The sequence below is a fragment of the Diceros bicornis genome, chromosome 28 (genome assembly GCF_020826845.1).
Source record: "Diceros bicornis minor isolate mBicDic1 chromosome 28, mDicBic1.mat.cur, whole genome shotgun sequence".
Taxonomy (NCBI): domain Eukaryota; kingdom Metazoa; phylum Chordata; class Mammalia; order Perissodactyla; family Rhinocerotidae; genus Diceros; species Diceros bicornis.
In genome coordinates, this window is record NC_080767.1 from 37,882,466 (window position 1) to 37,903,493 (window position 21,028).

The 21,028-nt window shown below is 56.6% G+C and overlaps 1 protein-coding gene across 1 annotated transcript in view; it reads left to right on the forward strand.

Moving 5' to 3' along the window:
- HMCN2 (hemicentin 2) overlaps nucleotides 1-14,387 on the forward strand; it is a 150,205-nt gene extending 135,818 nt beyond the window's left edge. Inside the window, exons 86-98 of the mRNA XM_058524290.1 lie at nucleotides 332-601; nucleotides 3,654-3,803; nucleotides 5,589-5,726; nucleotides 5,826-5,947; nucleotides 6,336-6,573; nucleotides 7,778-7,840; nucleotides 7,958-8,080; nucleotides 8,807-8,941; nucleotides 10,008-10,136; nucleotides 10,691-11,011; nucleotides 11,893-12,012; nucleotides 12,891-13,017; nucleotides 14,042-14,387. Of these exons, the coding sequence (XP_058380273.1) occupies nucleotides 332-601; nucleotides 3,654-3,803; nucleotides 5,589-5,726; nucleotides 5,826-5,947; nucleotides 6,336-6,573; nucleotides 7,778-7,840; nucleotides 7,958-8,080; nucleotides 8,807-8,941; nucleotides 10,008-10,136; nucleotides 10,691-11,011; nucleotides 11,893-12,012; nucleotides 12,891-13,017; nucleotides 14,042-14,387 (2,282 nt within the window). The remainder of the gene's footprint in view (nucleotides 1-331; nucleotides 602-3,653; nucleotides 3,804-5,588; nucleotides 5,727-5,825; nucleotides 5,948-6,335; nucleotides 6,574-7,777; nucleotides 7,841-7,957; nucleotides 8,081-8,806; nucleotides 8,942-10,007; nucleotides 10,137-10,690; nucleotides 11,012-11,892; nucleotides 12,013-12,890; nucleotides 13,018-14,041) is intronic.
- The last annotated feature ends 6,641 nt before the right edge of the window (nucleotides 14,388-21,028 follow it).

Here is a 21,028-nt window from a genome sequence, read left to right on the forward strand (position 1 = left end):
GATGTGGTTAAGAAAATCAGAATAGATCCCAACAGTGGAATACCAAGTAGCCACTAAAAATCAATATTTAATGGCATGGAAAGGTAGTTACAATCTATTGTGAAGTTAAAAAAAAAACAAAACTGAAAGCAGCTGTGTGTAATGTGGTCATTCTTTTAAGGAAACATTGTCTGCAAGGAAATACCCAGGAATGGTAATTGGTGGGAGGATCATTTGTGACTCTATTTTCTCCTTTCTGCCTCTATATTTTCTAATGTCTAGATGAATATGTACCACTTGAATACACGAAAATAATAAAATGTTCCTACAAGCTGCCCTGGGCTTCCCACAGGTGCCCCGGTGCTCCAGGTGGAGCCCCAGGATGTGACAGTGAGATCTGGAGATGATGTGGCCCTGCGGTGCCATGCCACAGGAGAGCCGGTGCCCACGGTGGAGTGGCTGCGTGCGGGCCAGCCCTTGCGGGCCAGCGGGCGGCTCCGGACCCTGCTGGACGGGAGCCTGTGGCTGGAGCGAGTGGAGGCTGGGGACGCGGGCGCGTACGAATGCGTCGCTCACAACCTCCTGGGCTCTGCCACAGCCCGGGCGTTCCTGGTCGTGAGAGGTATGGGGCGTCCCTGCCCAGACCTTCGTGGACAGAGGCGGGATCTCCTGCACAATGGGGACGTGTGTGTTGTTTGGGGGGTCCTGCCCCACTGCGCTCCTGGTTCCCAGACTCTTCTCTTTGCTTAGAGTCGCAAACTTAGAATGAGCCAGCTGGGAGGGCCTTATGATCACCTCGACTACCCTGCCCTTTACAGTTGGGGAAACTGAGGCTCTGAGATGCTAGGAGTTTGCCGCTCGTCTTGGACAGGGGACCGTGGCTCTTCCAGATTACCTGGTGCAGACACGTGTCCTCCCTTTGGATGCTCCACAGCCCTGGGAAGTAGGCAGAATAAAACGAGGGCATCCGTGGTGCCCATCCGTGGTTGCTGTGAAAAGTCTGTGAATTAGTGCTTGTCCCCAGCTTTCCCTGGCCATGGTAGGTGGTCTCCTCAGTCAGCTCCCTTCTCCCTGGACTCAGACCCAACTTTAAAATTGAGAAAAGGACTATCTTGAGAAACCCCAGTAAAATCACTCGGACTGCATAATGGAAAGTCACTGAATATTATTTCTGTGCCTCTGTAGTAAATACTCCATATTTGTGGCTTTGTGTTGCCATCCCCGTCCATGGCAGACATGGCTAATCAATCAGTGCACACAACGTCAGATTCCTTCTCCATAGAGTACTTCTCCAGGCAGCACCTCTGGACTAAGTGGAATTGGGACTTGACACTTTGACACGTGAAAATCTACTTGAAACCCACTGCCAACCACCTGTGGGACCCTTTCTGGCCCCTGGTCTGATCTCCTGCAGGCGTGGGTGCAACACCAACACACACAGCTCTGAAAATTCAGTGGTTCTCTGACACCCAGCCACAGATGCTGTCTCTGGGGTCAGCTTCAGGTCTGAGCAGACCCTCCCTGTATTTCAGAGCTTGGTGAGGCCCTCAACCCAAACCAGAGGGCTCTGCACACAGCCTCTGTATGAGTTTCCCAGGGCTGCCATAACAAAGTACCACGAACTGGGGGGCTTAAACAACAGAGATTTATTGTCTCACAGTTCTGGAGGCTGGAAATCTAAGATCAAGATGTCGGCAGGGTTGGTTCCTTCTGAGGTCTGTGATATGCCCCTCCCCTAGTCTCTGGTGGTTTGCTGGCCATCTTTGGTGTTCCTTGGCCTGTAGGAGCATCACCCTTCATGTTCTCTGTCTTCGTGTTCATGTGGCCTTCTCCCTGGGCGCGTCTCTCTCAATTTCCCCTTCATGTAAGGACACCAGTCATGTTGGGCTAGCACCCACCCTAATGACCTCATGTTAACTTGGTTACCTCTGTACTGACTCCACCTTCAAATACGGTCACAGTCTGAGGTCTGGGGATCCAGACTTCAACGTATCTTTTTTGGGAACGCAATTGACCCCAAAACAGCCTCCTTACTTTTTTAATGGAAACAACTTTTTTTTTTTAACCTCCTATATGCTAATTGTAGAAAGGCCAGATAATTTAGAAAAATCTGTAAAGAAAAAAGTAATTGTCGACTATCTCGCACACTTCAATTACCAGGCATAGCTGAGGCAATTATTTGGGGTGTATCCTTCTACACTTTCTTCTCTAAATGTAAAGAGAGAGACTTGTTTCTTTTCACAAATGAGGTCGAATTTGCAGGTTATCTTTGCAACCTGCCATGTTTACTTTCTCTCGGACAACATCCATGACGATCAGCCTCATCCACGTTTTCCTCAATGGTTTCATATCATTCCATAGGAACGTTTTTTAAACTTAACTGCTGTTGGTTTTGTTAAATAAGCAACAGGTTTTTTCCAGTTTCCCCTCCGAAAACTGCACTGGGGTGCACAACTTCATGTGCTGGCCTGAACATTTCTATAGGATAAATTCCTTCGAGGGGCATTGCTAGGTAAAGGTATTCCAAGGTTTTGAGGTCCTGACGATGAGCTTGTCTTCTCTCCCTCCTTTCCCATCAGCCGGGGGCCCATCCTGGCCATGTGGCTGCTGCATGGCCCGTGTCTGAGAAAGGCAGTGACAGTGGCTTGTCATTCCTGGCCTCCAATTTCCTAAGCTGCTGGGGCCACACTGCTGCCTTCTTACCTGCAGCTCCTGACTCCTTCCTCATCCCCTTATTGCAAGGCTAGGGGTAGGTCCCTGGCTTTCTCCTGTCCCTCCCATAATCCTGGGAGCTGCAGATATGCAGGAGACATCCCAGATGGGCATCAAATCTCATCAAACCCCGGCTTTGGGCTGCGGGAAATGACACTGCTTCCTGGAATCTGAAATTCACCAGACCCCGATTCACCCATCTAGGGTCCTGGCAGCGGAGTGTTTTATGTTGTTTTTTTGAGAGATCATAGGCAATTTGTTGTTAATTTCCCCCGAGAGCTGGTGAGCAGAGAGGCAGGCTAGCTTCTGTCTCTCGCCCCCTGGAATCCAAATGAGACAGCTGGTCCATTAGCCAGAGGAAGCACCGCCTGTGCCCGCACCATCCATTTGATTAGCGCTGAAGAGCATCTGCTCGCGGACTGCCTGGCGGCTGCTAGAAATCCAACCCACCGAAGCCAGGCCAGCTGCAGGGCACCTGGAGCCAGGGCCACTGATGGAATGGGGGATGTTCGGGTGGCGGCATTCAGTTCCTGGCTTGGTGCCCTGCCTCTCAGCCCTGGCTCCTCCAGCCTGCCAGGCCCCGCCATCTTGGGCTCCTGGCGTCTTAGAACCCAACAGGTCTTTGGCGCATCTATGGTCCCATCTCCTCATTTTATAGATAAGCCAACTCAAGTGTGGCTTGGGGGCCTGACTTGCCCAGGTTTCTGGAAAGGCGACGGCAGAGCCAGAATTAGAAGCCGGCGCGGTCCCAGTGCGGTGCTCCTCTGAAAAGCCTCCCTCCTCTCTCAGAGCCAGGACCCCCTGGGCGTTGTGTCTGTCACCCATTAGCTGTGTGCCCTTGGGCAAGTTACTTCACCTCTCTGAGCCTCAGTTTACCCCTTCGTGAAATGGGTAACAGTACCTGCTTATACTGAAGGCACGGGAGCAGACAGTGTCACTGTCGTTCTCTGCCTTCCTCACAGGGGAGCCGCGGGGGAGCCGGGGCAGCATGATCGGGGTGATCAATGGCCAGGAATTTGGCGTGGCTGCCCTCAACACCAGCGTGCAACAGGAGGCACGTTCTGGGGTCACCACTATCCAGAGCAGCATCAGCCACATCCCCGTGAGTGTGGGTAAGTGGGGGCCAGAGGGTCTCCTGCATCTGGGGACCCTCCAACGCGTGCCAGACCCAGGAGGAGGCAAAGCCTGTGTTCCGAGGCCTGAGTCCCAGAGGAAATCAAGCACCACTGAGAGCTGAGTCCATGCCAAAGTGGGTTTAGGGGCAGGCCACTTCCCCCACACCCCACAACCCCCAACAAAACAGAATGACAGCCTTTAAAATCCAACCAAGAGGGGCCGGCCCGGTGGCATAGCGGTTAAGTTTGCACATTCCACTTTGGCAGCCTGGGGTTTGCGGGTTTGGATCCTGGGCACGGACCTACTCATGGCTCATCCAGCCATGCTGAGGCCGTGTCCCACAGGGAAGAACTACAACTCCACAACTATGATACACAACTACATACTGGGGCTTTGCGGGGGAAAAAAAAGAAAAAGGGGAAGATTGGCAACAGATGTTAGCACAAGACCAATCTTCCTCAAAAAAAAATTGCAATTTCCTGTATTGTTTAAAAAAAAAAAAAATCTGACTGAGAGAGTGCGAGATGGTCAGGTCGTGTGAATGCAGAGTCAGATGATGATTTGAAACCACCGATGGCGGCGTGAGGATTTTTCCACTGTGAAGACAAGAGCTGATAGAGAAGTGAAGTGATCACCAGTAACGTTAAGGGACGCAGGCAGGAGGGCACAGAAAGGGAGAAATGTGGAGGATAAATTAGCTAGAGAGTGGAGAACCAAGAAATGTCCACTTTCAAACAGATTCATAAACTAGTGTGTCCTAAGCAAATGGAATGTTCTGGAGGGATGCTGCGGACCAGATGGAATGGACTCTGCCGTCTTGCCCTTTCCAGGGCACCCTGTGTCCCCTCACGAGGGTCCAGAGCAGGGAGAGGGCAGTGTGGACGGGTCTTTGCTAAAAGCACCTCCTGCCCTTGACCGCAGGCCTATGTGAATGTGGGGTCGGGGGACCTTGGCTGGGGGTCACTCCGGGCTGGCTGTCCGCAGAGAGCGGATGAAGCGAGACGCTGCCCAGACGTGGCTGCTGCTTCCAGCTGCAGGAGCAGGAGTCCTGGAGAAGCATCTGGCCCCAAGCTGGGTGGGTCAGGCTCTGTTTAGGGGAAACAGAGGCACAGAGAGGTAGAAGAGGTTCTGCTCCCACGCCCCTGGCCCGGCTGGCTCCCGGGAACATTGCTCTTCATCCCCTCTTCCCGGCCAGCAGCTGGGCTGAGAAGCTGGACCATCCCTGACCCAAGCGAGCGGGGTTTCCCCTTCCCCCGTCCGCGCCTCCGCCTGCCCTGAGAGGAGGCCTGGGCATCACGTGAAGGTCTGAGAATCCACGTCCAGGGTTGTTTTTTGACTCTCTTTCAAAGTCAATGATTTAGAAGAATCCGTCCTCTCCCAGGCTCTTCTGGAAGTGTCTGCGAGCTAGGGGACTTGGCTGATTTTCAGCTCAGTCCAGCACCTAGGTGGTGGCGGTCTGTGCGGTCCCAGGCTGTATGGTGGCCCAGTAGCCCTCCATATTTGTTGAATTGAGTCACATATCAACAAGTTACCTGCACTTCTTTGTATAAATCTATTTGATTAATTTTGCAACTACTCCATGAAGTAGATATTTATCTTTGCCACTTCCCAGGTTCTGATCCAATGACGGACCCAGGTAATCACAGAGCTAGGCCTGGGCATGGAGGGAAGGGGTCAAGCTCTCTGGGGGGTAATAGAGAGCCATAGAGGGACCTTGAGCAGGAGAGTGGCTGCTCTGAGGACCAAGCCCTAACCTGGACTCTGCGCCCCGACCCGTCCAGGGCCTCTGATGCGGGTACTCGTGGTCACCATCGCCCCCATCTACTGGGCCCTGGCTGGAGAGAGTGGAGACGCCTTGAACGGCCACTCCCTGACCGGGGGCAGCTTCCAGCAGGAGTCGCACGTGGAGTTTGCCACAGGTGAGCAGGGGCTCCCCCGAGGTGGGCCGGGTGGGGCTGAGGCCTGAGCCCAGAGCCTCTCCCCGTGGTGACTCCAGGCTGGGCGGGCATGGATTGTAGGGGAGCTGCTCACGATGACCCAGGTGGCCCGGGGCCTGGATCCCGACGGCCTCCTGCTCCTCGACGTGATGGTCAGTGGCGTGGTTCCCGAGAGCCTAGCTGACGCAGATCTTCAAATGCAGGTGGGAGGCAAGCCCCGGCATGTGCAGATGGGGTGCGTGAGAGAGAATGGGTGTTCTGCCTGAAACCAGCCCCTAGCAGCTGGGCCCACTTTCCTTCCTGACACCCGAGCAGGGGCTGGAGCATGGCCTGGCCTGGACTTAGGGGAGGTCCAGCTGCCCAGTGGACGGATGCTCTAGGCCCTGCCCCTCGGGAACAGGTGTTCTCCTCATTCCATAGATAAGAACGCCCAGGGGAGGTGACCTGCCCCGTGGTGCCCAGCCGGTTGGAGGAAGAGCTGAGAAGCCCACCAGCTCTCCTCCCCCAGCACCCCCAGCCCCTTGCGTGGGGGCTGAGGGTCCCAGGCCGCTTGGAAGTTGAAATCCCAGATGTTCTTCCCTCCTCCTCCAGGACTTCCAGGAGCGCTACGTGCAGACGGGGCCCGGCCGGCTCTTTGTGGGCTCCACGCAGCGCTTCCTGCACGACAGCCTCCCCGCGCTCCTGCGCTGCAACCACAGTGTCCAGTACGACGCGGCCCGGGGCCCCCAGCCCCAGCTGGTGCAGCACCTGCGGGCCTCGGCCATCAGCTCCACCTTCGACCCCGAGGCCGAGGCCCTGCGCTTCCGGCTCACCACCACCCTGCAGGCTGGTGAGGCCCCCATCCTTTGTCTCCACCCCCACTGCCCTGGCTCAAAATCTGCCAGGGGCCCTGACGGCACCTGGCTGAGAGCCGAGATGACACCCCAGCCCCGCATCCGCTGACCGTGGACCAGAGATTCGGGACTGAGACGGCTCATCTCCTTGTCTGCCCATCTCCAATCTGTCCTTGCTCCCGTCCAGCCGTCCACACCCCCACCAGGGACACTGCTCCTCAGGCCACTCCTGTTCAAACCCTCCGGAGCCTTACCAGGGCCCCTAATAAAGGTCCAACCCCCAGGCTGATGTCCAGGACTTGAGCCACACTCCACCCTCTTCTCAAGGGTGCCTACATCAGAGGCCCTACGCAGGGGGCCGGGGGCCACTGTGGGAACTCCTGGAGACCCACATGAACATGCCATACATTCTCAACCGATGGATGCTAAAGATACACCCGTTACCGTAATTTGAGGTCCCAGTGTGTTTTAACATTGAACCTGGGACGGTGGTAAGAGCATAGCTTGAGGTCAGGCAGGTCCTGATTCAAACCCAGCCACACCGCTTGCCGGCTGCGGGACCTTGGGGGCAATCCCCAGGCCCTCTCTGAGCCTCAGTGTTCCCGTCTGTAAAATGGGCATGACACGGCCCACCTCGCAGGGTGTCGGGAGTAGAGGTGCTTCTCTGAAACCCTCCCCTGGCCCCCCGTGACTGCCTTATCGGGGGGCTGTCCTTACAATGACTCAGGCAGTCTGGTCTCCTTCCATCTCCAGAACACAGTCCGCCCCCACCCCTGCCCCTGTCAGATGCTGTCATTTGCCATGCTGCGTGCTCTCCGTGCATGGCCGGTGGCCGCGTCCACTCCTCTGGGTTCTCAGGAATGTGGTTTTGCATGTGTGCACCTGCAGCTGCATGCTTCTCTTTAATGATTTCTCCTGTGTCTGCTCACTTGTGATGTGGCCAGCTCACCATGCGCCCCTCGTGCCATCACCCCAGCCAACGCTCCCCACAGGCCTGGGCTGGGAACGGGCTCGCTGACTCACTGGGCACCGGGCCTGCTCAGGACAGGGGCTGAGCACCCTGCTGGGGGGCCCCTGCCTCACCAAGCTCGTGGGAGGGAGCTACAAGCCTGGGCTATGGTCAGGGCAGCTCTCTGTCCCCGGGCGGCCTTGGGCACGGCTGCCCTCACATCCTTAGGGCCTGTCCCCTTTGCCTTGCAGAAGAGAACGAAGTCGGCTGCCCGGAGGGCTTTGAGCTGGACGCCCAGGGAGAGTTCTGTGTGGGTGAGCGCTTCCCCCGCCCAGGCGTGGACGAGGGAGGCCTCTCAGCCTGGGAGGGACGGTCTGTCCCGGCCAAGGGGCCGCAGAGCCTGTGAGTGCAGACCACCAGCTCTCCCCCAGACAGGGACGAGTGCTTGGGCGGACCCGCTCCCTGCTCCCACTCCTGCCTCAACGCGCCCGGCCGCTTCTCCTGCTCCTGCCCGGCCGGCTTTGCCCTGGCTGGGGACGACAGGACCTGCAGAGGCGAGTGGGCCCCCAGTGGAGGGGCTTTTCTTGGACCCGGCCCAAGTGCCTGCAGGGGGTGCCGGGGTCCTGGCCAGAGGGCACAAACTTCAGGGAATGGCCTGTTCCTGAGGGCACTGGACGCCAGCCTCGGGCTCCCAATGCCCTGTTCCCACTGGGACTTCCTGCAGATGGGAGAGCTCAAGTCCTGGGGGGTGATGGGGATCCCCAAAGGCAGGCATGTGGCCACCACGTGCTCATGGCATTCACACCTGCTGAGCCTGGACACAACCTCAGAAGCTTTCCCAACACTCGGTGGTCGTTTCCAGTCAACTGGAGTTGGGAGTGAGCTGACACCCATCTGCCCACCTGCTCTGCTTGTCCCCTCAATGAAGCTGCTGGATGACAAATCTGAGCCTATGGCACTGTCCAGACGCTGACCCCTCTGTCCCTGCCCCTCCTCTCTCACCAGTGGGGCCTGGCGCTGCCAAGTCTCCGTCAGGCACCAAAGGGACAGTCTGCAACCTCGTATCAGACACCACAGGCCAAGGCCCTCGGGCCCCTTGGGGTGGGCTCTGTGTTTCTGGGGGCGGGGGGGAGATGATGGAAAGAGCTAGCAGGAAGGTGGGGACCTTCACGCCAGGGGCTCCTGGGCCTGGGGACCAAAGCTACTGGGCCAGAGTCGGGGTGGCAGGGAGGGCCTGGGGGACCTGTGTTCACACAGCCCCCTGCCCTGTGTGCCCCCAGATGTGGACGAGTGTGCGGAGGATGCCCACGTTTGCCGAGAGGGACAGCGCTGTGTGAACCTGCTCGGGTCCTACCACTGCCTCCCCGACTGTGGGCCCGGCTTCCGGGTGGCCACTGATGGAGCCGGTTGTAAAGGTGACAGTGAGGCTGTCCAAACTCTTGGGAACCCAGCGGTGCCCAGGGTTCAGCAAGGGGATGCTGTGTGTCCCTGGGACCCTGGGCCTCCAGGGAAACCGGAACTCTCTTGACGGAAGGCGCGTGGTGAGGCCAGGGGCAGAGCCTGAGTCAGCTCAGGAGGTCTGAGTCTGGCCCCGCCTGGCTGCTGGCAACCCGCATACCCTCGGACAAGTGTCTTTTCCTTTCTGGGCCTCAGGTTTCTCATCTCTTTGATGACCAGGTCCCCCTGCTACATCTGCTGCCCCTCTCCTATTCCCCCTCATAGATCATGGCCCCGCCTAGACACAGCCTCTGAATCCTTCTCAACACAGCTTCTCCAGCAGCCACTGTGTTGCAATTGGCCTTTGAGATGAAACCTAGGTGCCACCCCCGGATGGGTGACCTCTAGGGACCTCCCTGCCCCAGCATCTCTGGTGTCACGATTGTGGGTCCTCCTGGCCCCACAGGAGAAGCCATCGGTGGAGGGGGAGAGCGTGGTGGAACCTGAACTCAGAAGAGGCGGCCAGCCCGCTTCAGCGGCCCAGGGCCTTCAGGGGCCCTCCTTATAGGCCTCTCCTGCCTCGCCCTCCTTCTGCCCTCCCTTCCTTCTTTCTCACCATTTTTTGTGGCTCTTCCCGTGGACCTGGCTCCTGAGCCCTTCACATGCATGACCCAGGTTTCTCACCACGATCCCAAGAAGAGGCCCCATCCTTACCCCTCTTTACAGGCGAGGAAACTGAGGCTCAGAGAGGGAGAGTTACTTGCTCAAGGACCAAGAGATATGGCAGAGCCTGGCCCAAACCCAGACTCTCTGCTTTCAAAGCCCACCTTTCAAGTCCCTTCTTTCTTTTGGACCCAGAACCTTCGTACCTTCCAAAGCTGGTGTAATTGGGAGGGATGGTTGCAAATGCTGGCATTCACCCTGGTGGCACTGAAGCCGGAGAAGGGGACAGGGATGAGGCCCAGATGGGGAGAAGCATGATATGCCCCTTGGGGGAGGGGCTTAGGGCTCAGCCCTGCCCCTGCCCATGCCCTGCCTCCCCAGATGTGGACGAGTGTCTGGAGCAGGCGGACGAGTGTCATTACAACCAGATCTGCGAGAACACCCCAGGCGGGCACCGCTGCGGCTGCCCCAGGGGGTACCGGCTCCAGGGCCCCGGCCTGCCCTGCCTAGGTATGGGGACACCCACCCCCTCACTGGGGCCCTGATCAGCATCCCCTGACTCACGGGCAGGGAGTTTATGACAAGGGTGATGTTGAGTTCTGTGAATAACAAAACAGCAGCCAACACCAGCTGTGCAGCCACCATGTGCCTGGATCCGCGCTCTGCCTGCTATAGGGCACCAGACTTCATTCCCTACCCTGCAAGGTCCCCTTCCCTGGGAGCCCAGGAGAAGGAGGGGGGTGGAGAGAAGTGGGTGGGTCTCGGAGAGGCTTAGCAGGTACAATGGGCCTCAGCAGGACGCTGCAGGGAGGGGCACTGGGGACAGTAGAGTCTGGGATAAGGCTCAGAGTAAGGGAGGTTGGGGCCTCTTTGAGCCGCAGAGGCTGGAGTGGGAGAGGAGGCTGAGGTTGGTCCAGGAGAGAGAAGGCTTGGAGGCAGGTCTGCGTGCAGCAGGTGAGGAAGCTGGATTCTGGGGAAGGCCAGAGAGACGGCTGGAGCCAGGGGAGTGGCTGTGGCAAGCCCTGAACCACCCTCAGCCCCTGCCTGGCCCCATTCCTCTCCAGACATCAACGAGTGCCTGCAGCTGCCCGGGGCCTGCGCCTTCCAGTGCCACAACCTGCAGGGCGGCTACCGCTGTCTGTGCCCGCCGGGCCAGGCCCTCCTCCGTGACGGCAAGACCTGCGCCCCGCTGGAGCGGAGTGGACAAAACGTGACCACCATCAGCCACTGGGGCCCCTTGGTGCCCTGGCTGCGGCCCCGCATCCCCATCCCTGGTGGCTCCTTCCACGCCTGGGTCTCCCTCCGGCCGGGCCCCAGAGCCCTGAGCAGCGTGGGCCGGGCCTGGTGCCCGCCTGGCTTCATCCGGCAGAACGGCGTCTGCACGGGTGAGGCCGAGCCCCAATCATCCCACCCGCTGTGTCACCTCGGGCTCCTAGCTGGGCGTGTGGGCACCACACCCATGTTCAGAAACCTGGGGTTTGGTGGTGAGCACTTTGTAGTGTATGCAGATGTTGGATTATAATGCTGTCCACCTGAAACTTATATAATAATAATAATAATAATAAAAGAAACCCAGGGCTCACAGGCAAGCAGAGTGGGTGGTGCGGGCAGATGGTTGCTTCCTCGCTACGCGGCATCTTGGAGCCCTGGCTGTGCTAACGGGCAAGGGGCTTCCAAGAGGGAGTTAGAGTCTTTTCCAAACCATTTGGCTTCAGGACACTTGGCCCAGAGGGAGGGTCTCCTGGGCAAGTGTTCCCAGGGACCCACTTTGAGAAACACCCCTTTGGTGCACAGACGTGAAGCAGTCAGGGAGGGAGGTTTTCAGGAGTGAAGGAGAACGTTGCAGGTTGACATGAGAATGTGAACAGGGACTGGTGCGTAAGGGGGCAGGGAATCAGGACAGCCCCAGGACCCTGCCGAGGCTGGCGCCGGGCTGCAGAGAGGCAGGGGGAGGTAGCCTGGGGGGGGGACGTGCTTCAGCATTCCCGCCTGGGAGGCGGGGTCTCTACTGGGAGCTGTGTCTCCCCCCATGCCTCAGTGAACGTGAGGTGGACAGGGCAGGCTTCCCCATCTCGCGAGCCCAAGGACTCTCCTAACCCCCAAATCCAGGGTTGGGTGGGGCAGAGTGGAGAGAAGGCCTGGCCTCCGAAGTCCGGGGCTTCCCTGGCTTGCCCGGAGCCCAGTGGGCAAGCGTGTGACCACCTGGGCATCTGCGACTCACGGTGTATCTCTGCTCCCCGCCCCCCGCCTCCCACGCCTGGGCCAGACCTGGATGAGTGTCGGGTGAGGAACCTGTGCCAGCACGCCTGCCAAAACACGGAGGGCAGCTACCGTTGCCTCTGCCCCGCTGGCTACCGCCTCCTCCCCAGCGGCAAGAACTGCCAGGGTGAGCGGCTGCCCAGGGGTGGGCGGGCCGCCCTCCCAGACGCCCAGGGGCCAGGGCCGGGCTTGACGGGAAGGGGCGTCTCTCACCCGGTCCACTCTCTCCAGCCTCTTCTCAACCATCTCACATGAGGTGGGGGCAAGGAGACGAGCTCAGGAGGGCTAAGTGACCACCCCAGACGCCCCGGCCAGGCCAGGACCACACTCCAAGCAGGAGCTAAGAGATTGCAAACAAATCTCTGAAAACAGATCGCAGCTCTGCTCTTTGTCCCAGGGGAACTCACTTCACCTCTCTGAGCCTCAGTTTCCTGCTAAATGGGGCTACCACAGTCCCCCCCTAAATGGCTGGATGAGACATGTGGAGCGTGCGCACAGAGCCAGCGCTGGCAGCTGCTGCTGGTAGTAGTAGTAACGTCCTCTAGCTCTCAAGTCAGAGAGCACTTTTCCTGACGTGCTCCAGGGCTGACGCCACTCATGCTGCCTCCCTCCCGTAAAGTGGGGATCGCACCTGCCTTGCCTGTCTCCATCCCTGGCTCTCTGTCAGGGGGTCTGCCGAGGTCCTCTGAGAAGGGTGGCGCTTCCACTGGGGCAGACATGGCTCATGGCAGAGGGCACTCTGGGTCAGAGGGCAGCTCTCAACTCTCCCAGGCTCTCCAACCAGCTCTAGGGTGCCCACCTGGGGAGACGGGGAGGTGCTAGGGGCCTGCTGGCTGGGGACAAAGGGAGAGGGGCTGCCCCCCTCACTGGTCCTCTGAAGGCATTTCCCTCCCACTTGACTGCTACCCCACCCCCTCACCCCCATGCCTTCGCTGGTTCCTGCCTTTGGCCCTTCCCCTGTGATCTGTCTTCACCCTCCATCTCTTCCCAACCTCCCCCGCCCAGACATCAATGAGTGCGAGGAGGATGGCATCGAGTGTGGGCCTGGCCAGATGTGCTTCAACACCCGTGGCAGCTACCAGTGTGTGGACACGCCATGTCCTGCCAACTACCGGCAGGGCTCCAGCCCCGGGTAAGGGCGGAGTTGACCAGGGGGTGAACTGGGGCGCATTGTCTGCCAGGAGCTGGGCAGCTTACACTCTGGCTCTTGTATGTCCAGACCCCCTCCTCCTGGAAGGCCATGTCTCAGGCAGAGGCCCTCCTAGGGCCAATGGGGTCCACACTGCCAGAGCCTCTGGACAGGGCCTCTGTGCCCACAGGGCAGTGTGACCTCATGAAGAGCACCTTCCTGCAGCCACTCAGGGTACAAGCTCACCTGGACGCTATCATTTACCACATGGTGTTGCTGCTGCCAGAGCGTGGAGCACCTGGGCCCACAGAGGCTGGAGTCAGCAGAAAATTGGAGGGGGGGCTGGGAGATGGACACACAGGGACACATGAACACATACATAAAACCCTGGACAAAGGAACACACACCAATACACAAACGCCACCCAGAACCCCACAGAAAACCCCAGGACTCAGACACAAACACAAAACACATTTCCTCCACACCACTCACCGTGGCTACACACACTCAAAGATGCACAGACATGGGCACCTTGGCCGCTGCGAGCGGCAGCTGCAGGCATCAGGGAAAGCATCCTAGGGCAGTGACTTGTCCTGGGCCCTAAATCGGGAAGCCTAGGCTGTAGGGGGAACAGGTGCCTGGGGCGAGGCTGAGCACGTGTCTTGAGCCCCTCTCTCCCGCTGCAAATCCCAAGCGGTTGACTCAGCTCTGGGGCTCCAGCAGACCTGTAGGGTTTAAGTTTTATGGCCGCCCTGTGCCCGCTGGGCTGCCCTGGGGCGTGGGCTGGGAAGGTCCGCTGGCGGGACCTGCTCCGTGGGAAAGGGAGCGTCTCTGGCTTCTTCGGGCCTCAGTTTGCTGATCCCTAAAGTGGGCGAACAGTGGCGCTGGTGGAGAAGGCGTTTGGGGCACGGGGAGGGGGGACGGGCAGCGCCTGGGAGAACTGCGGGGTTGGGGGCTGCGGTCGGGTTTATGCGGCCGGGCACGCTCGGGTGGCAACCGGGGGTCGGCCCGTGTGTCCCGCCCGCAGGACGTGCTTCCGGCGCTGCTCGCAGGACTGCGGCGCGGGCAGCCCCTCCACGCTGCAGTACAGGCTGCTGCCGCTGCCCCTGGGCGTGCGCGCCCACCACGACGTGGCCCGCCTCGCCGCCTTCTCCGAGGCGGGCGTCCCCGCCAACCGCACCGAGCTCAGCCTGCTCGAGCCCGACCCGCGCAGCCCGTTCGCGCTGCGGCCGCTGCGCACCGGCCTCGGCGCCGTCTACACCCGCCGCGCGCTCACCCGCGCCGGCCTCTACCGGCTCACCGTGCGCGCCGCGGCGCCGCGCCACCAGAGCGTCTTCGTCCTGCTCATCGCCGTGTCCCCCTACCCCTACTGAGGGGCGCGGCCAGCGGCAGCAGCTATTGGGCCAGCGACCTCCGGGGATGGGGGGCGCGGAGGAGCCGGCCCAGACCCACCGCCCAGGTGGCCCTTGGCCGCGCCACCTGCTGCGGCAGGCGACGTCATCCTCTCCCGCCCCTGTGCGTCAGAGAGACCTTCAGCAAACACGACCCTGCCTGCGGCCTTGACCTGAGGACCCGCGCTTCTCCTACCCCCGTGAGGGTGGGCCCTGCAGCAGCCCTCCGAGGCGGCCCTTAGGTGGCAGAGCCCGCAGGCAGGGCTGGGGTGAAGCCGAAACGGGTGACCCGGTTCCTCCAGGCCTGCCCCAAGCCCCAGGGGGACCTGGGCCAGGACACAGCGCACCAGGACGCCCGAGGGGAGGGGCAGACCCTACCCTGTGGGGATGGCAGCAGCTGCCACACCCCCCACACCTGGCACAGTCATCCTGAACCCGGTGTGTGTGTGTGGGTGGGTGTGTAGACTATAAAAACGTTTGTTTTTTTAACCAACTTGACTTCTTTGTCCAATTATTTTGCTTTGGTAAGAAGGGGCTTTGACTGGGAGGGAGACCACCACCATTCTGGTCCAGGAGCCCTGGAGTAAGAGTCCAGCAGCCTGCTTCATGAGCAGGGTGGCCCAAGCACCTCTCCAGGCTCATGTTCCTCATTCAGTAATGTGAATATGACAATAGGGCCTCCCCCTGCCCCACATAGGGCGGTGGGGAGAATTAAACAAGAATGGAATGTATTACGTGGATTGCAATACATGGATTGCAAAAAGTATTCTTAATTAAGAATAATTCTTAATTATTTCGAATGAATTCATTAAATTCAGTGATTTACTCATCCACTGAAGATTCATTAAGTCCTCCTTATGTCCCAGGCAGTGAACACAACGTCCCTGTGCTCGTGACCTCACTTTCTGGTGGCAAAGGGTCTATAAACAGAAAGGAAATGGAGAGTGGGACGTGTACCTGTCGGTTAGTGAGGGGCACTGGGGAGAAAAACTGAGTTGGGAAGGTGAGGCGGGGAGTAGGGGTGTTTTTAAGGCCTGTTAGGGTGGGCCTCATGAGAAGGTGGCATTTGAGACCTGAAGAAGGTGAGGGAGAAAGCCGTGCAGACCTCTGGGGGAAGGGTGTTCTGGCAGAGGAACAGCAAAGACCAGGGCAGGAGGGTGCTCGTGGCAGAAGTCCGGGCAAGGATAGGGGAGGCCAAGGGAGGAACAATCAGAGCGGGGAGAGGGTTGGGGCAGATCCTGTGGGGCCTTTGGGCTTTGACCATGAGCTGGGAGGGACAAGATGAGAACATCCATCTGTGTACTGGGGTGTCTCCAGCGTGCTGGGACGGGGGCTGGTCTCAGGGGACTCAGCAGAAGCCCAGCGCTGCTTCTCCTCCCACTGCTCCTGCCCCTGCCCTCCTGCCTGGGCTGGCTGCAGCCCCTGCCGCAGCAGCGACCAGACACAGCCCCTGGCAGAAAGAGGCCGTCTCCTTCGCCTGTGCTTTTGGAGCGGAGGGATCCTTTTCCCTTCTCCCCACGCTGAGTGTGATGCTGTCACCTCCCCCTTAGCAGGCCCACTCTCTCCTCTGGGCTCCGAGGAAAGCTGTCTTGAGTTACTTCCCATTAAGGAGCCAGTGACAGTCTGACTATATGAGTGGAGCCTCCAGCAATGCTGGGGACAGCAGAGAAGAAATCGCCGTATCATCTACAGATGGGGAAAAGGAGGCTCCGAGAGGGGACAGGACCCGGGCACTGATGGGTGACTGGTTAATGGTTAGACAGCCACTTCTGACTCCCACCTCACAGCCCCACCTGAATCTTCCCCAGGGCACTTCCACGGTCAGAGCTGGTTTCCTTTAAATCAGGGATCATTTCCTGTAAACGGCAGAGAGTGAATATTTTGGCTTTGAGGAAATACAGTCTCTGCTGAAACTACTCTCCTCGCCGTTGCATCACAAGAACAGCCACGGTCGAAGGAATGCGCCTGGCTGTGTTCCAATAAAACTTTATTTATGGACACTTGTGTTTGAAGTTCATATAATTTTCACACGTCATGAAATATTCTTCCTTTGATTTTTTTCAACCATTTAGAAGTGCAGAAACCATTCTTAGCTTGCGGGCTTTACAAAAATAGGTTGGGACCCTAGTTTGTACGCGTACTGCTGGTTTAAACCACAGAAGTCCCTAATGGTGGAATTTCAGGCTGGGTGGAGGAGAGATTGGGGCAGGAGGAAAGAGGAGGGAGAGGGGCTTCCCAGGACCTCCCCCTACTCCCTACCCTGGATCCCGCCTGTGAGGGCCTTCCTTGGGCTGAATGGCCCTCTTTGGGCAACTCTGGGGGCCAGGGGTCACAGCTTGAGCCCTGCCCTTTGCTGAGCTGTTAATTTTTGATGGAGCCAGGAACTCTGCAGCCCAGCAGAGGGTCAACCCCAGGCCTCAGCACTGCAGAGGTGAGACCTGCAAAGGGGAGGCGCCGACTTCTCTTTCACCCCTACTCACTCCCGTGTGCCCCTCCCCAGTCTCTCCCTGGCCCTTTGTGTTTGTAAAACTACAGTTTGTTGAATGTCCTGTGCCTTATGGGCCTGAGTTTATGTAACTCACACAGGCGCTCCAGAGGCAAGACATAGTATGCCCATTTCACAGATGAGGGAATGGGGGCTCAGAAAAGTGAGCCCCTTGTCCAAGCTCACACAGCCTGGAGGGGAAGAGAAGGACTCAACCCAGGCCAGTTTGACTGCACAGCCCAGGGTCCCTAGCCTCCAGGCTCCCCTACCTCTACTCTCCGAGGACGGAGTGGGGCAACGAGAAGGAGGGCCGGGAGCAGGATGGAGAGCAGGGACCGGGCAATTCAAGACCTCAGAGCTGCCAAGGGAGCGTCCGTTCAGTCCGGCCTCCTTCCTCCCCTACCTCTCCTGAATCCCCCTCAAAGGCTATAAAATGGAGGCTGGTGAAGATGAGCGAGTGCTCCAAGTCCTGCAGCAAGGCAGCGGCAGACGTGGCCTGGATCCAGGCTCTGATTCCCAGTCTCGAGCTCCCCCCCCCACCCCGCCCACACCCACAGGGATGGTCGCCGAGTAGAGGAGGTGCCTCCCCAGGGAGCTCAGCCAGAGCCGGCTCCAAGGGGATGTCTTTCACTTCTCTTTCCAGCTGCCGGCCATCACTGGCCAGAGCCCTGTCCAGCTGCCCGCCCCCCGCTGCCACCTGACCTCCGAGGCTGTTCTGAACCATCCGGGGTGGAAAACAGCCCTGCAGGTCACTCATTAAACTCCCTGATGTGGCTTTTCCAAGAACGCAACAACTGGACTCTGTGCTCCCTCTGGGCAGGGACTGGCAACCTGGGGTCCAGCCTAGAGGACACGCTCTGTTCCTGGGGCCAGTGCCCAGGCCTGGGCAGCAGCAAAGTGGCTACTAGTGGTGGCAGGGCGAGGTGCTTGGGGTCTCTGCACACCCAGGACCCTCCACGACCAGCAGGTGCAGAGCCCTTGAGTGGCAGAGTAGAGAGATGGAGGACAGGAGGGGCCTACCCCATGGTTAGTGCACAGGCAGTGCCTGTCTGTAGGTTGTTTAATGAGATCACGGCCCCTGAGCATGCCCTTCGGCAGTTCAGACAAGTGGCCACAACAGTCAGAGCCGACACTTAGAATATCCCCCCTGGCTGCAGTGTGGAGGGGGAGCAGTGAGCACAGGCAGGGAGACAGGTCAGGTATCTCCTGAGTGGTACAGATGAGAGGGGGTGGTGGTCTATGACAGCAGCAGTGGGGAGAGGGAGAAGGGACCAGAGCCCTCACATTCCTTCATTTTGTTGCTGGAGACCTCAGGCATCTACTATGTGTCAGCACGAGAGTCAGCATGTGATAGGGGACGATCTGGAGGGAGGAGAGGAAGGGATCAGAGAGGCATCCCCAAGGAACAGTATGTGCAAAGACCACAAGGCAAGAAAGAGCTTGACACATTGAAGAAACCACCATCAGGCCAGTGCAGAAGGAGCATAGTGGGTGAAGGAGAAGGGAGAAGGCGAGGGCTCTAGATTTGATCCTAAGAGTGATGAAGAACCATCAAAGTTTTTTGAAAAAACATTTTAATTCATTAATATTTCAAAATATATCTCTCAAGTTTAAAAAATCTTTTAACTTTTAAAACACTTAACCTTTAAAAAATCAATAGTAATTCCTTGCTGTTGTCAAATATCCTGCCAGCGTTCAAACTTCTAATTGCTCATAAAGATGGTATTTCTTTATACACTTAAAAAACCAGGATCCAAATAAGGTCTACACATTGCGATTGATTTTCTCCTATATGCCTCTTTTTTTCTTAAACTTAAAAATCAATTGTATTGAGATATAATTATTCCAGAAATGCAAGGTTGGTTCAATACCTGAAAAATCAATCAATGTAATGCACCACATTTATAGAATAAAGGAGAAAATCATATGATCTTCTCAATATATGCAGACAAAGCATTCGACAAAAGTCAGTCCCTACTCGTGATAAAAACTCTCAATAAATTAGGAATAAAAATGAACTTCTTCACCTGATGAAAAGCATCTATGAAAAACCTACAACTAACGTCATGCTTAGTGGTGAAAGACTGGATGAATGCTTTCCCCTAAGATCATGAACAAGGCAAGGATGTCCACTGCCACCAATTCTACTCAACATTGTACTGGGGGTCCTCACCATTGCAATAAGGCAAGGAAAAAAAAGGCACAAAGACAAGGATGGGAAAAGTAAAAACGTCTCTATTCACAGATAACGTTATTGTGACATAGAAAATCCTATGGTATTTACAAAAATATACTAGAATTAATGAATTTAGCGAGGTTGCAGAACACAAGGCCAGTGCACAAAAATCAACTGTATGTCTGTATACTTTGTTGTTATTGTTAGTGTTGTCAAGTTGATTGTGACTCCCAGTGACCCTGTGTACAGCAGAGCAGAACCCTGCCTGGTCTTTTTGTGCCATCTTCTCACCTTCTGGTGCTGTATCAGACAATGCTCTGCTGCCATTCGTAGGGTTTTCATGGCCAGTTTTTTCGGAAGTGGGTGGCCAGGTCCTTCTTCCTAGGCTGTCTTAGTCTGGAAGCTCTGCTGAAACCTGTCCACCATGGGTGACTCTGCTGACATTTGAAATACTGGTGGTATAGCTTTCAGCATCACAGCAACACACAGCTGCCACAGTATGACAACTGACAGATGGGTGGTGCAGTTCCCTAACTGGGAACGTACTCGGGCAGTGGTGGTGAGAATGTCGAATCTTAACCATTAGACCACTGGAGCTGACTATCTACATACTAGCAACAAACAATTGGAAAATGAAATTTTAAACATCATTTACAATGGTATCAAAAAGCTTAAAATACTTAGAAATCAATTTAATGAAAGAGAGCAAGACCTGTACACTGAAAACTATAACACATTGCTCAGACATCTGAGCCAAGATGGATCTTTTGGCCTCCCATTGAAATTGAGGCCTTTTGTACCACCCATCAAAGATGCCCCAACCTGCCAGGTCTTCCTCTTCTCTAAACAGAAGACTTGGGTGTTTGCCTAAGAATAGGACTCCACTTGGCAAGTCATCCATGGTGACCAATAAAATATCCATCTCAAAGCTGGGCTCTGGAGCAGCCATACCTGTGACCCCAGGAAGCCCTGTCTCTTCTAGCACCAAAGGTGACCTTGTTCACACTGATGCCACAGACCTCAGACCTTTCCCATAAGAGCCACACATTCTCTCCCAAGTGGAGGCTGTCCAGCCTCGCGCAGTCCATTTGGAACACCGCCTCACCTGCAGGGACCTGAGGAGGCTCCAGTTCTTCTAGCTCTGCTAGTCTTTGTCCTTAGAAGATTCTTGCCCAAGATTTCACATCAAAGAAAGGAGCCCTTTTGTGACACTCAAGGGCATGTATTACAACACTATCTTAGAGATACGCTTCTGGTTTAAAATAAAAATTGAATTTAGCACAAATGACGTTCATCTCAAGATGTAGCCTCCTACACATTGACCTGACTGTTTGAGTTTCTTTCTCATTGCTCATGGAAATAGCAATTAATACTTCTGAATAAACAGTTTTAAGTTTTTTTAATGCTGGAAACCTTCAGAAGACATAAATAAATGGAGAGCTATACCATGATCATGGATTGAAAAACTCAATACTGTTAAGAAGTCCATTCTCCCCAAGCTGATATGCAGATTTATTGCAATTCCCAATCAAAATCCCAGCAGGCTTTTTATATAAACCGACAAGTTATTTCTACTATTTATATGGAAATGAGAAGGACCCAAAATAGCCAAAACAGTTTTGAAACAGAGCAAAGTTGGAAGATATACGCTGACTTCGAGACTTACAATAAAGCTATAGTAATCAGGATGGTGTGGTATTGGCATAAGGATAAATAGATCAATGGCACCAATAGCGGTGCCACGCAAGCTCACTTACCTGAGAGGTGGTGTGTAGGCTCCCTGAGGAGCCCTGAGCCCGGTGTGGTGAAAGGCAAGGCCGTGTGGCTCAGCCCACGCCCCAGCCCTGGACCCTGGAAGGAGTCTGCAGGGTGAGGGCAGGGGCAGGGTGCGGAAGTCCGCCTGGCAGATGGAGGGTGCAGGTGGGAAGTGGCTCATCCAGGAGCCAGCAGTCCACCTTCACC